The sequence below is a fragment of the Triticum aestivum genome, chromosome 1B (assembly GCF_018294505.1).
Source record: "Triticum aestivum cultivar Chinese Spring chromosome 1B, IWGSC CS RefSeq v2.1, whole genome shotgun sequence".
NCBI lineage: Eukaryota > Viridiplantae > Streptophyta > Magnoliopsida > Poales > Poaceae > Triticum > Triticum aestivum.
In genome coordinates this window covers 229,902,326-229,915,992 of record NC_057795.1, presented here as the reverse complement: position 1 = coordinate 229,915,992, position 13,667 = coordinate 229,902,326, and the positions used below count along the sequence as shown (strand labels likewise).

Sequence of the window (13,667 nt, the reverse complement as noted above, 5' to 3'; positions counted from 1 at the left end):
TTGATCAGAGATTCGAGTGAGGAATTTTACCACTGGATCTCCCCAGCAACCCTGCCCTTGCCTCTGATCCTGCCGCCGCCGTAGCACACGGATATGTGCTAGAGCTCGGAATTTTACCAATCGAGCAGTTTACTCGACCAACCGACTCTGCTCGACAAATCTGTGCTCGAATTTCATCGCCACCAACCACCTCAACCCCGCCGCCACGCGCCCGCAAGCACTGCCGCCGATTGCGAAGAAGGGTGGGAGAAAAGGGTGGGGAAATCCTGATCAGAGAAAAAAAATCCCAATTCACCTCTCTGTCGAGGATCGACTGCTCATGATACCACTTTGTCAGGACCTAGCTATGATCTATGCGAAAATATCAAGAGTATATGGCTCAATTTTGTATAAACTCTCTCAGATCCCCTTTTGTATTGAAAAGTATGAACTAGATAGCGATGACAGCCACACCCCAGCTGTACTTATAAGGAACCTTTTACCCGGCAAGACCGGGAAAAGTAACAATAACGAACTCATAACGGTAAGTAAGAGATCAACGGTTCACGACGAAGCGCTGGTGAGGAGCGATCCTGATCGTTGGTTGCTACAAAGCGTTTTTCTGAACTTCTACAGTTAACTGAACTTGTCAACGCCTGACACGCAGGGCTCAGGGTCCCCTGTTTATTGTCATCGTAGAAGTAAACGGCGGAGTGGCTAACGACGCGGTGATGGCAAAGCGGTCCATCTGTCAGGACGATGAGCCGGACCAGAGCTCGTCAGCCATGGGTTCCTTGCCCACAAGGCGACCAGTAAGTTGTAGGCCGCTCACGCTAGACGAGTCCACAAGTCTAGCGCGTTGTAATAAGCCGCCCAATCCATGCTAGACGAGTGCCCCAATGACGAGTAAAATGGAATACAGTAGTAGCAGGCGATCAGCATTTAGTAGAGGATATGCACAGCATCGTTTCTGTTTACTTGCACTAACAAAAGGAAAGGATCCTCCCAAGTTGACGCGCAGTAACAAAAGGGTCAGAGATCCATTCCACTCAGGAACTGCTGCAGCCAGGGATTACTGGTTGCGTCTTTCTCGAAGTCTGATTTCAGTTTGGCCACCATCTCCGTAGCCTTGCTCCCATCCACCTCATCTAGAGGCAATGCAGCAAAATCCTCCAACAAAAGGCGAGCCCGAGCAGCTCCCCTCGTCACATCATCTGGGCTAAACACCCTCTTGCGTTTCGATCCAACCTGCAATCAGGAAGAGGGTACTAGTTTCAGATATGCCATTACAACACTGCTCAATCCACTGCTTTCAAGGAATTCCTAATCACAAGAAATGCACCCCTTTTTTTGCCTTAACCTAATAAGAACAATCATGAAAGGAATGGGAAGGGAGCAAAAGAGAATGTGCATTTTAGTTGTTGATATTAAAAAGACAACATTTATCTTGACTTTTAGTTGGAGATACCTCGTCACTGGGTTCACCACTCAAGTTAGGTGCACTGGTAAAGTCTTCTAACTCTTCAGCTTTGCTTTTTGCAAGAGCAATGACAGCTTCTGGAAAATTAGCAAATTCCGCAACATGGATACCAAAACTTTGGTCGCAGGAACCAGGTTCAACCTGCAAAATGGAAAATGCATTTACCACACTGCATGCAAATGTTGAATTCCTCTTCATTTCACTCTAATATATAGGTAATACAACCATGTCCATTCTAACAACATCACTCCCTCCGATCCAAATTAACTGTCTCTAGTACAAGAAAATGCATTTACCACACTGCATGCAAATGTTGAATTCCTCTTCTTTTCACTCTAATATATAGGTAATACAACCATGTCCATTCTAACAACATTACTCCCTCCGATCCAAATTAACTGTCGCAGCTCTAGTACAACTTTAGTAATTAATTTGGATCGGAGTACAGAATTTAATAGGGTTCATCTAACAACAGGATCCATTTGTATTATTTGAAGAAATTTACGACTTGCGACTACAAATAAAAAGACACGAGCATGGATGTAACTCCTGATAATGTTGGCAGGTCTTTAGCTATTCTCTTCTTTTTCATACAGAGGCCAAGAAGCTTGTTCAATTTCAAATATATGAGACTCCTTATCCACCTTTTGGACACAACTGCCGCTAGAAAATAGGGACATTATCATGATGAAGACCTAGAGAGGAGGAAAGACAGGAAATTATCAAGTTGCCTATTAGAGATGCCAGAATGGTAATGTAACTTTTCTCCCTTTTCCTGCTCAGTTATCTGAGACAAAAAAAAAACTACTTAAAAAAATATGTAAGGTTTTGTCGTCCATCCTTTTCTTTCGCCCTCCATCCTAACCCCCACCTCCGTTTCCGGTTTTATCAATTTTTCGCACCGGTTTTCCCTGAGGCTCGCCTCAACTGGCCCACATCTTATTGGCCTACAAATAAAATCATGTTTTCTTTGGCAAGTCAATAAGTACTGATTCAATTGCCATTTTTGGTGCGTAATCGCATTAACAATAAAATGACTGGTAAATCAATGCGTACAAAATATCTGTGCCTCCATTGCAACGCACAGGCAATTATCTGACAGAGAAGTTCAAGCAATTAATGGCATCAAGCATCTAAAATACTGAAACTCATTAGCAGCTATCAAGCGATTCTAGAAAAAACTATAATAAGACAGAGAATTATAGACAACGCAATAAGCCATTAAAAGGATTTCAGAATGTGTTTCGGAATTTTACATCACAGGGTACCTTATAAAGCATAGTCAACTTCCGACTTGATGGGTCCATATGTGCACCCACATGATAATTTGCAATTCCCAAATCTGGAACATGTTGGTGCTGATCACCATTTTTATTTGCTAATGCAGTTAATTCATGAAAATGAGTTGCAAACAATGTAGGCGCCCTAGTCACTTCCACAAGATGCTCACAGATAGCCCATGCAAGACCTGAATGTAACAATCCAAAATATGAGTTAGATCTTCAAGTTACATTAAATAAAGTTATATCTTCAAGTTGCCTATAATTTTGGCATACTGCAGTAGTAGTACTATATGCTAGAATTAAGGCATGGAATTTTGGACCAACGCATCTAACCAATTACAGAGTGTAAGTGAAATGCCAGGAATGAACAATCCTCATGTAGAATGCTTAGTTCAAATCAAGTTGCAGTAAATATCATTTTAGAAGTTAACATTTGCAGAACTGTGGTAGGAAATATATATGTAATATAAAATATTTAGTTCAAAGCAAGTTGCATTAAATATGATTTTGAAGTTAATATTGCAAAACTGTATTAGGAAACAGAGATTAACAAACTGGATATGCTCGTCTAATCTGTCTTAGGTCCAAACATGATAAAAAGAAGTGGGAAGACAAATCAAGAAAGGGTTGCAAGACAAACCAAATCCATCATATGTGGAAGTTCCTCGTCCCAACTCATCGATAATTATGAGAGATTTCTCAGATGCACCTTTCAAAATGGATGCTGTTTCAAGCATCTCTTGCATAAAGGTTGAAACACCACGGAGCTGCCAACAAAAATGTAAAGCAAAATATTTAGAACTTGGAAGGTTTTGCAGATCTACATAGATGAAAGCCTGTTCAAAAGTAACAGCAAGTTTTGACCTAAAATATCCCGAGCACCAGTTATTGGTTAAATTTAAACAGGTACTCCCTCCGTCCCATAATATAAGAATGAACGTTTTTTCAAGCTAAAACAGCTTGAAAAACATTCTTATATTATGGGACGTAGGGAGTAACATATAAAATATTAGTCATTGACAGCTTCACATATGAATTTCCCCTTTCCCCTGCACTACTAGGTTACTGTCATTTATGTGGCCGTAAAGTGTCTCGCCATCCTGGCCCTCCCCTCTCCCTTATGGAGCTGGAAACTAAGAAGATCCTGAGTCTTTTGTTTTTTGTTTTTTATGTGAGGACGTCCTGAATGAAGCAGACAATATTTTCAAACTTCAAGATTAAACAAAATAACATGGACCAAAGCCTGTTCAAAGGTAACAGCAAGATTCGACCTAAAACATACCCACAACTAGAATAAAGTTTGACAGAAGGTTTGACAGAAGCACGGCACGGGCTCCACCCCTCTCTGCCCTCAATTTATATCCGGCGTCGGCCGTCGGTGAGCGGCCTGTATCGGCCTTCAATTCCTCTTCTCGTCGTCCGGGCTCTTCCCTCGTCGAAGGGCTGGACCGCTCCCAGCTGCGGCCCATTGCTCGGCTCGCGCCCGTGGCTGCAGGACAGAGCTCGTCTCGCGCCTGGCAGCAGGACCAAGCTTGTCGCGCGCCCGGCAGCAAGACCGAGCTCGTCTCGCGCCCGGCATCTGGACCAAGCTCGCCTCACACCCGATGCAGCAGGACGGGTCGATGGAGGCCAATTTTGGCCGGCCTTTTGGGTCTCGGCGCTGGTGGCCGCCCAGGGATGTGAAAGGTGAGGCCTTTCCACTCGTCTCTTTGGTTGGGGTAGCGACGAGTCTCGGGTGAGGTGGTGTCAAGGTCTTGGATGCCAAGGCGGCGGTCCTGGTGGTTGTAGCGCGGTGCTCATGGCAGACCCCGTGGCTTGGTGCTGCCCGGTGACCATGGCCGTGTGGGCGGCATGGTGGCTGGGGTGTGGCGTTCGGTGGCGGTGAGTGTTGGCTGGGGTGAAAACCTGTTCTATGTTCGGACGGACCGACGACGGCGTAGCGCGTTACCTTCTTGAAGGCGTCGTCGCAGTTCTCATCGGTCATCGTGTTGCTCCAAGGGAAACTTTGACCCCCGGGTCGGGCGGTGGCAGCGCGTTGGCGTCGTAACCTTCTTGGAGGCGCCTCCTTGGAGCTCACGGTTCGTCATATGCGGCTTCATCTCTTCGCGGTGGCGTGTTCACGATGGAGGACCCCGATTGCTCTTGTAGTGTTAGGGGTGGTGTTGTTGCGCTCAGCGCCTATGTATCCCGCCTTGGGTGTGTGCGTGTGTTGTCATGGGGTGCGTCTGTACTTGGGATGTGGTTGATCTTTGCTTTATATATAAAGCGGGGCAAAAGCCTTTTTCGGTATATTCGAGATCCATGCCAAGAAACATTACTAAACCATTTCCTCCTAAGCCTATGTACAATAATATGTTAGTCTCAATGGGAGGAAAGCAGCTGCAACAGGTCAGAGTTGAACATCACAATCAAAACAGTCCATGGACACAAGCACCAACTTTATACAACCTCTTTACCTTTGAACAGGTCAGAGTTGAACATCACAATCAAAACAGTCCATGAACATCACAATCAAAACAGTCCATGAACATCACAATCTCGTTGCAATCTGTCATGCCGCACTTGTCCAATAACTTGACCGCATAAGCTGATTGACATAGGGAAATTTCTCTGGAGCTTTGCTTCACTTCGATGCCCAAGTAATAGCTGAGTAATCCCAAATCGCTCATGCTAAATTTCATCTGCGCCTTGAAACCTTCAATTTCTTGCACACTATCTCCGGTGATGATCGAATCATCGACATAAACTCCAACTAGCAAGTTTGAGCCTTTGGAATCATCGAGGGGACATCTTTTGAACCCAAGCGGGACTAAACTTCGGTCTAACTTTGAGTTCCAAGCTCTTGGTGCTTGCTTCAGCCCATAAAGTGCCTTCTTAAGCTTGTAAACTTTCCCTTCTTCGCATTTCTTCTCGTAGCCAAGGGGGTGTTCCACGTATACTTCTTCTGTAAGATCGCCATTGAGGAAAGCGGATTTAACATCCATATGATGAACCTTCCAACCCTCTTGTGCTGCCAAAGCTAGGAGCACTCTCACCGTCTCGATTCGAGCAACCAATGCAAACACCCCTCATAGTCAACTCATTGACATTGTACGTAAACCTTTGCAACGAGTCTTGCCTTGTACTTCACAATGGCACCCTTCGTGTCCTTTTTTAACTTGTAAACCCACTCCGAATCTATGGCCTTTTGGTTCAAAGGTCTAGTTACCAAAGTCCACGTGTCATTGCTCTTGATCGCCTTGATCTCCTCATCCATGGCACGCGTCCAACTAGGACTTTTGCTCGCCTCTACGAAGTTTGCCAGCTCCTCAACTCCGAGTAAACACAATCCAGAGTACTCGAGCGTAACTGGCTTTGCATACTTGTAGACTTTCTTGAGGGTCTTGTAGCGACGAGCCCGTTGTGGCTTGCGAAGGAGGCGACACAAATTGTGTCGGCGTCGATGCACTTGAGGAAGATGGCTGAGTCCCAGGTGTGGTAGATGTCGGGTCATCGGCATAGTCGTCGTGATCATGACCATCATCTTGATTGTCAGGATCACTATGTACCTTGTTGTCGATGTCGTCGTCGAGATCTCCGCCCGTGTCGTGCGCGTCATTGTCGCTATCACCTTGCGACTCATGCGCGTCGTCATCGGTGTCAGCACCATGGTGATCACTTCTATCGTGGTCACCTTGGTTGGGCGTCTTGCCAACCACCTGGACGTCCTCCCCTGCATCGCATCATCATCAGTTGGAAATTCAACTGTGAATATGTTATCGTTTGGAGCATCGCCGGCTGCTGCGCTCCAATTCCACGCTTGGTTTTCTTCAAACACAACGTCAAGTGAAATCTGTAGACGCTCCGATTGAGATTGATCAAGGTTGAGGATATAGAGCCTGTTCCGTGTGCGATTCACAAGCGCTAGCATGTGTCGGAGGGCTCGAATGGTATCCCAAGCATCTGGTCGGTGTCCAAGTCGATCATAGATTGTGACGGGCGATGCCACATGCTGGCGGGCCTCAGGCCGTGCGGGGCCGGGTCAGATGGGTTGTTGTAGGGCGTTGGCGCCCTCATCACGCCGGGCAACCAGCCTACTCGGTATGAGTGGATGGTCATGCTGTTGTGGGGCCTCTAGTAGCACATCGCTTATAGTTCCAAGGAGTCGCAGCTCAGTCATATTCTCCTGCTGTTCAAACCTAGCCTCGGTACAATCTTTTTTTTGCCCACAGATGTGCTCTTTTTTTTTGCCCATTCAGCCAAACCTAGGCGTCGGTCGGAAAGTGGTGTCAAAACCTAGGATGTGGCGGGTGGCAACCTGGGATCCTCGAACGTTCAATGAGAGTGTTTGATGGAAATACGCACACAGCAGTCAGCCAGTTTTGATTACTGATTAGGTATGGATGTCTAGTTCAACCACGTAAACCAAGGTTGTGGGTTTTTTCATGTGCTCAATGGTATGCAAAAGGTAGAACGTCCAGGGCTTTGAGCCCGCTGGTGCATGTTTGGCCTCCTGACCCGCAGCAGTAGGATGGTACTGTGAAGGTTTTGGCTATTTGTTCGATTTCGTTTCTTGGTGTTTTAGGTTTTTGCTAGCCTATTTTTGTTCTTTCCTTTTGCCAGGTTTACCTTTGTAAACTCTTACACCATCTTGGTGTTCTTTTAATACAAAATGACACGCATTTGGGGGCGTGTTTGAGAAAAACAAGTAGAACAGTGAATGTTATTAGCGTGTATCAAATTCTTTGGATGTGATCTTTCTATATGAGGAATTGGAACCAGTTTTTTTTATGTGAGGAGAGAGTTAAAAAGCATGGATCTCAAGCTTCTAAGAATTAACGATTTCCTCTAAACAAGGAATTAAAATGGTTTCTATCTTCTTCCAAGAAGCCTTAATCGGCATTGCAAAGGTGACTCGACGACTTCATGTTATTAATTCCAGTACGTGTGCTTGTACCACCATCTAGAAGAGCAAATTATATGTTGTAGTTCATGTGATTCTAGCAGAAGCTTACAACAAACTTACAACCAAAAGCATTTTCAATAAACTCAAGAACAAAATAGCTTAACGACTGAACCAACTTACTTGGCAATCACCAGCACCAACACGAGCAAAAATACAATCTCTCACACTAATGCTTGCCTGATCACAAGGAACAAAGGAACCAACTTGTGCCATCAAGACATTTACGCCAACCTGGTTCCAAAACAAAAAGGGCTTCAGATAAGTTCATGAAATGAAAAACTACAGGCATCACATTCATAGCAAAAGGCTTTGCACAGTGGCGGAGACAGGGGGGGGGGGAGCAGGGGCCCTGCCCCCCTAACATCAGCCATTTCTTGCTAACTTGATATGAACAGTGGCAGAATTGGTCATTATTTGCTACTAAAAATCCATTTTCCAACAGCTTGGCCCTCCCTAACCTGTTTTAGCAGCACTTGGCCCCCCTCGTACATATTTTCTGGCTCCGCCACTGGTTATGCATATAAATAGAAGAGAATTGAGGGGAAAAACAAGAAAGAAGGTCCACAGTTCCAAATTTCTTTGGTTTTACTATGATTTGTAGGTACAGCAGCCACCTGAGTCGATTTGGTATTTTTGTTTGCCTTGACTCGATGAAAATACAAATCGACATTTGTTATAGATGGATCCTTAGGCTGCTAAAACTGCACCTGATATGGATCTAGGAGATGTAGGGACAGAGTGAGACCCTACCGGTAAGGAGGCAAGGTAGAGGGGTTAACTCTTCTATTTTCTTGCTTAATGCATCTCCATGAGGTATAGAGAGAGAGGGTCTAACAACACAAATCCCGCCATTTTTTATCTAAGGTGATCTTACTTTATCCTACTAAACTGGCTTAAAGCGCGTTAAAAAAAAACTGGCTTGAAGCGCATGTAACTGGTAATTAACAGGAAAGTGCTCCTATCTTTCCGTCTCCTCTGACGTGAAATAGGCAGGCAGCAACCCACACCATAAAATAACACCCCTCTGCGACACGACACTTCCACAAGCTGTCTTGTGGGGACCACATATAAAGACCTTGATGGCACGACCGCCCAACACTGATTAGAAGCTTAAGGACAGCCCTCTCAATATGTTGACTACAGTTGATTTGCAAACAACCCCAGCAAAACCTTCGTTGGCCAGCTATTAAGCTTCACTAATTTTGTAATTTGTAAACACTGATCAAATAATTTTTTGAAGCTGCATTTCATAGTTGCATACATTACCGTTTCAAGTATTATGTGCTTATATCAGCATGCAATGCAGCCGCTCCTAATTACTACTAGTATGCATAGCACACCATACTGTCCATGCCAATAAACTTATTGATCAATCCAAAGTACCATACACATATTTTCAGTAAATAATAGAAAAAACTTAATTTCATGAAACAAGTCAAACAAATGCCAAACTGCCATTGATGATATTATAAACGTGCAGATCTGACCTGACGTATAAAAGTGGATTTTCCACCCATGTTTGGCCCAGTGATGATTTGAAACCAACTTTTTCCCCTCGCCTGTTTAGAAGAATTTGAAGCGTCACAAACCTTTTTTTTCAGGGAAAAGCAGCACGAACCTTGGTGACTAAGTGCTTCCGTGTAAACAAGATCATGATATACTTACCAAAATGCAATCATTTGGTATGAAGTTAACACCATCTTGGGCCTCCACACAAGGATGCCGACTACCTTGTAGAATAATATCTCCTTCCTCCTGTATTAAATTCGCAGGATTAGAACTTCAGCCACAAAACTAAAAGTGGAATTGCTTCTTTTGGAGGGTATTAGCTAATATTTCTTACCGATGTTGTGATGTCTGGTCTTACATAAGGAACTGGGCAACTTATTGCCAAATCAGCAAAACTCTGTAAAACATCCAACTCAGATATAATTGCAGCAAAATTCTCAAATACCTACATCAAGAATTTAAGATCTGTTAGTCACAAATGACAAAAAAAAAGGTAACTACAAATCATTTTATCTAAATGTACCTCTGAGAAGGTGCATGAAACTTGCACTACATTATCGACAATCTTTTTCTGGCAACTTGTGTAATCACCAAGCAGTGACTGGTATTGGTCACCTAGCTTTTTAAGCTTGGCGCTTGTAAACTTCACACCATCTTTACGAGTTTCTATGATAATGTAATTGGTCGTGAGCTTTTTCCTGACTTTCTGTTCATCTTTCTTCGAGATTCTGAACACATGTCCAAATGGGCCTTTTTCTAGCTTCAATTGCTTATCAACAGAAAGATCCAGATCAGTGGCTGTATGCATGTGCAAATTGTTTATGTGATTTTCGACTTCAGAAAGCTCATCCTTCAGCACAGCCAAATCAGAAGAATATAGGGGAGATATCCTGTACTCGCCATTGTCTACTTGACCGAGGTCAATGGCTGTCTCAACAAGATTAGCAAACCTGCCATATCGATTCTCTGTCAGCCACTCTTCTAAAGAGCTAAGGAACCTTGTCATTACAGATGTAGAAAATTGGCCATTGTATTGTTGAAGAACACCCTTGATGTACGGGATTCTAGAGCAGGACTGCAAAAACATTGATTAAAAAAAGGTGAAATTTTACTTGAGCAAGAAGATTCAAAACGGAAAATAATGGCAAAAGACACATGTCTATGTAAGTATATAAATAGCTTTCAATTTGATATGTGTTAAGGGGGTTGTATTTTACTAGAATCATCACATACAGGTATACCCCTCATGTTTAGTAAGTATATAAATAGCTTTCAATTTGATATGTGCTACGACATTCTGTGCAAAGATGAAGCAACACAAGCACAAAAAAGGCCCAATTCATTCACTCAAAATATGTTATCTGAACCATATACTAACAGTTAAGAAGCCAATATAACAGTGTCAGAAGTTTATCTGCATACACATTTTAGCCAAACAACCATATTTGCAAGAAAGAAACAGCAGGTAGAAGCAAAAACCTGGTAGAGCTTAACAACAGGCTGCAGGTTAGCTGATTTCTTACGGAGAGCATGTGTTAGGCGATCAATATCAGATATCCTTTTAAGTTGTTGCCTAAGACCCTGACAAAGCTCTGGATCTTCTGCGAAAGCCTGAACCATATCTAATCTGTTATTGATTTCGTTTACATCTATCAAAGGTTGTTTCAGCCATTTGTTAAGAAGTCGCTTTCCCATCCCAGCAGTGCAAGTTCTGTTCATCAAACCAAACAAACTAAAATTCTTGTTTACATCAGCTTTTCCTTCAACAATATTCAATGCTCGCACCGCAGCAGAATCAAGTCGCATGTAGCGGTCCAAATTGAATTTCTCAATCGTGTAATTTCCATAATTAGTGTCATCTGCTAGCAACTCAGCATATGATACTAGAGCTCCAAGGGCACCCAAAGCATAGTCAAACTGAGATAGGAGATCACGAACTGGCTCGACAGAACCCCTGATTATTCTGCCAAGATCCTGCACAAGATCTCTAGATTTAAATTCAGCCTTCTTTCTTTCAGTCAATAGAATACTGCAATTGCTAATAGCATCCTGAAGAGGCTGCAAATCTATTGATTTCTCAAAATCTGCTGGAAGAAGACACTCCTTGCAACCTAATGCAACAAGGGCTGATTCCACATTTGTGAATCGACTATCTTCAGGGAACTCAGCCAACCCCAGCTTCCGGTTCGTCATATCCACAAAACTAAGCGCTACATATAGCTGACCTTCACGGAAGACAGGAAACAATGCAACAGTAACCGGAGAATATTGCATGTCATTATTAGCAAACAGAATATCTTCAAAACTGCCAATGTTTCCAGGTGTTCCAGATTTTGTTAACCTCCAACTTGACCCACTTCCCTCATAGAGCTCCAGTGTATGGTCCGTCCTATCTAACAAAAGGTTGCGTGCAATGGTCTCAAACATAGCCCTGCTAACACTGACACTTGAGATTCCATCAGAGTTAACGCCCAGTTGCCTTAAGGCAGTCATTGTGTGATAGTATGCCTTTGCAATAAAGGTTGCATTCTCACCATGAGCAGTGTAATAATCCTGGCAGAACGTTTAAACTTTAGTTTACAATATTCCCAGGAATTTGATGTATACAAATAATTAGTTCAAGTAATCTGAAGAGCAATCAGCTAAGATAGCTCTGTGTGGGCAGGTACATCTCAAGAGTTGTAACTTCTACACGATAAAGACAGCCTTCTTTTGATGTAGGAACTCATAAGAAGTGTGACAATAAAATTTATAACAAATGTCTTGATTAAATTACTTATGAAGAAAGATGCATATGTTTGCATGAACTGCCTAAATGCACAAAAAGGTAGAAGTGGGAGACATTCTTATAACTCTCTCTAGCATTACTGCATTCTACTAGTACTCATATGATGAAACATTTCTGCATATTCGACCATTTAGATTGCATTCCAACAAATTCAAAATGATATCCTACTAGAATCATTATTCATGAAATATCAAGCCCCGCAAAGTGTGCATATTGTGCTGAGATGCGAAACAGAGACTAAGTTTGCAAAATCAGTTAGAGGCACACTCTCCTAGTGAATGGAAGTTTCTCATAACGCAGCAACAGAGCATGGGCCTGAAACTTTTTCTTTTTAAGAACTATTATGGTTCACAAACTTTGGTCAAGGAAAGTCTAAAATTGCATGATAGATACGTACATTATCTCACTCACATGATACCTAAGATATCCAACAAATTAGAATAACACTAACAGCCGTATATGGCGACCATCCAGAGTAGATATTCTCATATGATGTAAAGAGAGTAACATGAAATTTTAACTATTTTTCCTATCATGTTTGTGAAACTGATCATCAAGAAATAAATACTGGAGCACATCTACACATACAAGAAAACTGTAACAAACATTAATGCGAAAGTACTTACCCGGCGATCAAAGAAACGAATGGCCCGAGGATCCTGCAGTATCAAGAAGATAATGTTACCTCCAACTCAAAAAAAAAAAATGAAGTTACCTAATGCAGAAAAATGTCACCCAACATATTCACTAGAAATCCAGGGGTCGGGCTGGAAGAGTCTTACCTTCGGCAACTTCTTGAAGAAGGAGATGAAACCCTGGGCTTGCCTCGCATCTATCGAATCACGGAAACGGAATCGATCAGAAAAAAAAAAGTCAAAACCTAATGCACAACGAGACAAACAAAGAACGAGAGCGCACGAACCTAACTTGAGCTCCGGGAGCTTTCCCCCCTCCGGCAAGCAGTCTTCGCTGTCCATGCCGCCCCCAATGCCGCCGGGGGAGAGACGGATGGTGGTGCGGGCGAGGTGCTCGGCGAAATGTGGGCAGACGCGGGCGGCGGGAAAAGCTAGGGGTTTTCGCGGGAGAGCCGAGCGGCGCGCGTGTGGGATGGGGGGTTTCGCGGGGCTTTGTGGGCGAAGCCGCGGGGGTGCGAGAATCGAGGATACCGGGAAATGCGCAGTCGGGACTCGGGCCGATATTCAATAAAATAAGGGAAAAGCTATCGTGCAACCGACCGATCACGCGTCCGTCGGATCGTCTCTTTCATCGGAGGGACGAGAACGTCCCCACTCCCACGGCATGCGCGTTCGTTTTCCTGAAACAGAGCCGTTGTTTCAGGAAAATGCCCCTGCAGCTGAAGCCACGGCATGTGTTTGCTGGGTTGGGAGAGGCGACGAGGTCTAGATCTGGGAGGGCGGCGGCGTGGCCGGGGCTAACCTACCGCCGTGACGATGACTTCGTCTTCGGGAACGGCGGCGGCCGCCGACAACCCAAGCAGGTACGGATCTTCCTCCGGTGATTTCTCCCCGCGCGCTCGCCCTGCTCCGCCGCCTCCCGTCCCCGCCCTCCCCGCGGCTCCTCCTCATGTTGCTTCTCTCCGTCCTCCGCCTCCGCTGCCCGCCCCACCTCTTCCTGTCCACCTTCAACACCCTCTTCGTCGCTGGCCCCAGCCCCCTGTCGCTC

The 13,667-nt window shown here is 44.2% G+C and overlaps 1 protein-coding gene across 1 annotated transcript; it reads right to left on the bottom strand.

Moving 5' to 3' along the window:
• Positions 1-836: 836 nt before the first annotated feature.
• On the bottom strand, positions 837-13,165 carry LOC123117237 (DNA mismatch repair protein MSH2). The gene is made up of 13 exons (XM_044538046.1): positions 12,907-13,165; positions 12,767-12,816; positions 12,611-12,643; positions 10,676-11,749; positions 9,720-10,271; positions 9,531-9,641; positions 9,353-9,442; positions 9,175-9,246; positions 7,808-7,918; positions 3,383-3,509; positions 2,728-2,927; positions 1,448-1,600; positions 837-1,227 (listed from the first exon to the last, which is right to left on the bottom strand). Exons 1-13 carry the CDS (start codon positions 12,959-12,961, stop codon positions 1,012-1,014), a joined length of 2,844 nt encoding a protein of 947 aa, XP_044393981.1. The 5' UTR covers positions 12,962-13,165; the 3' UTR covers positions 837-1,011.
• Positions 13,166-13,667: the final 502 nt, after the last annotated feature.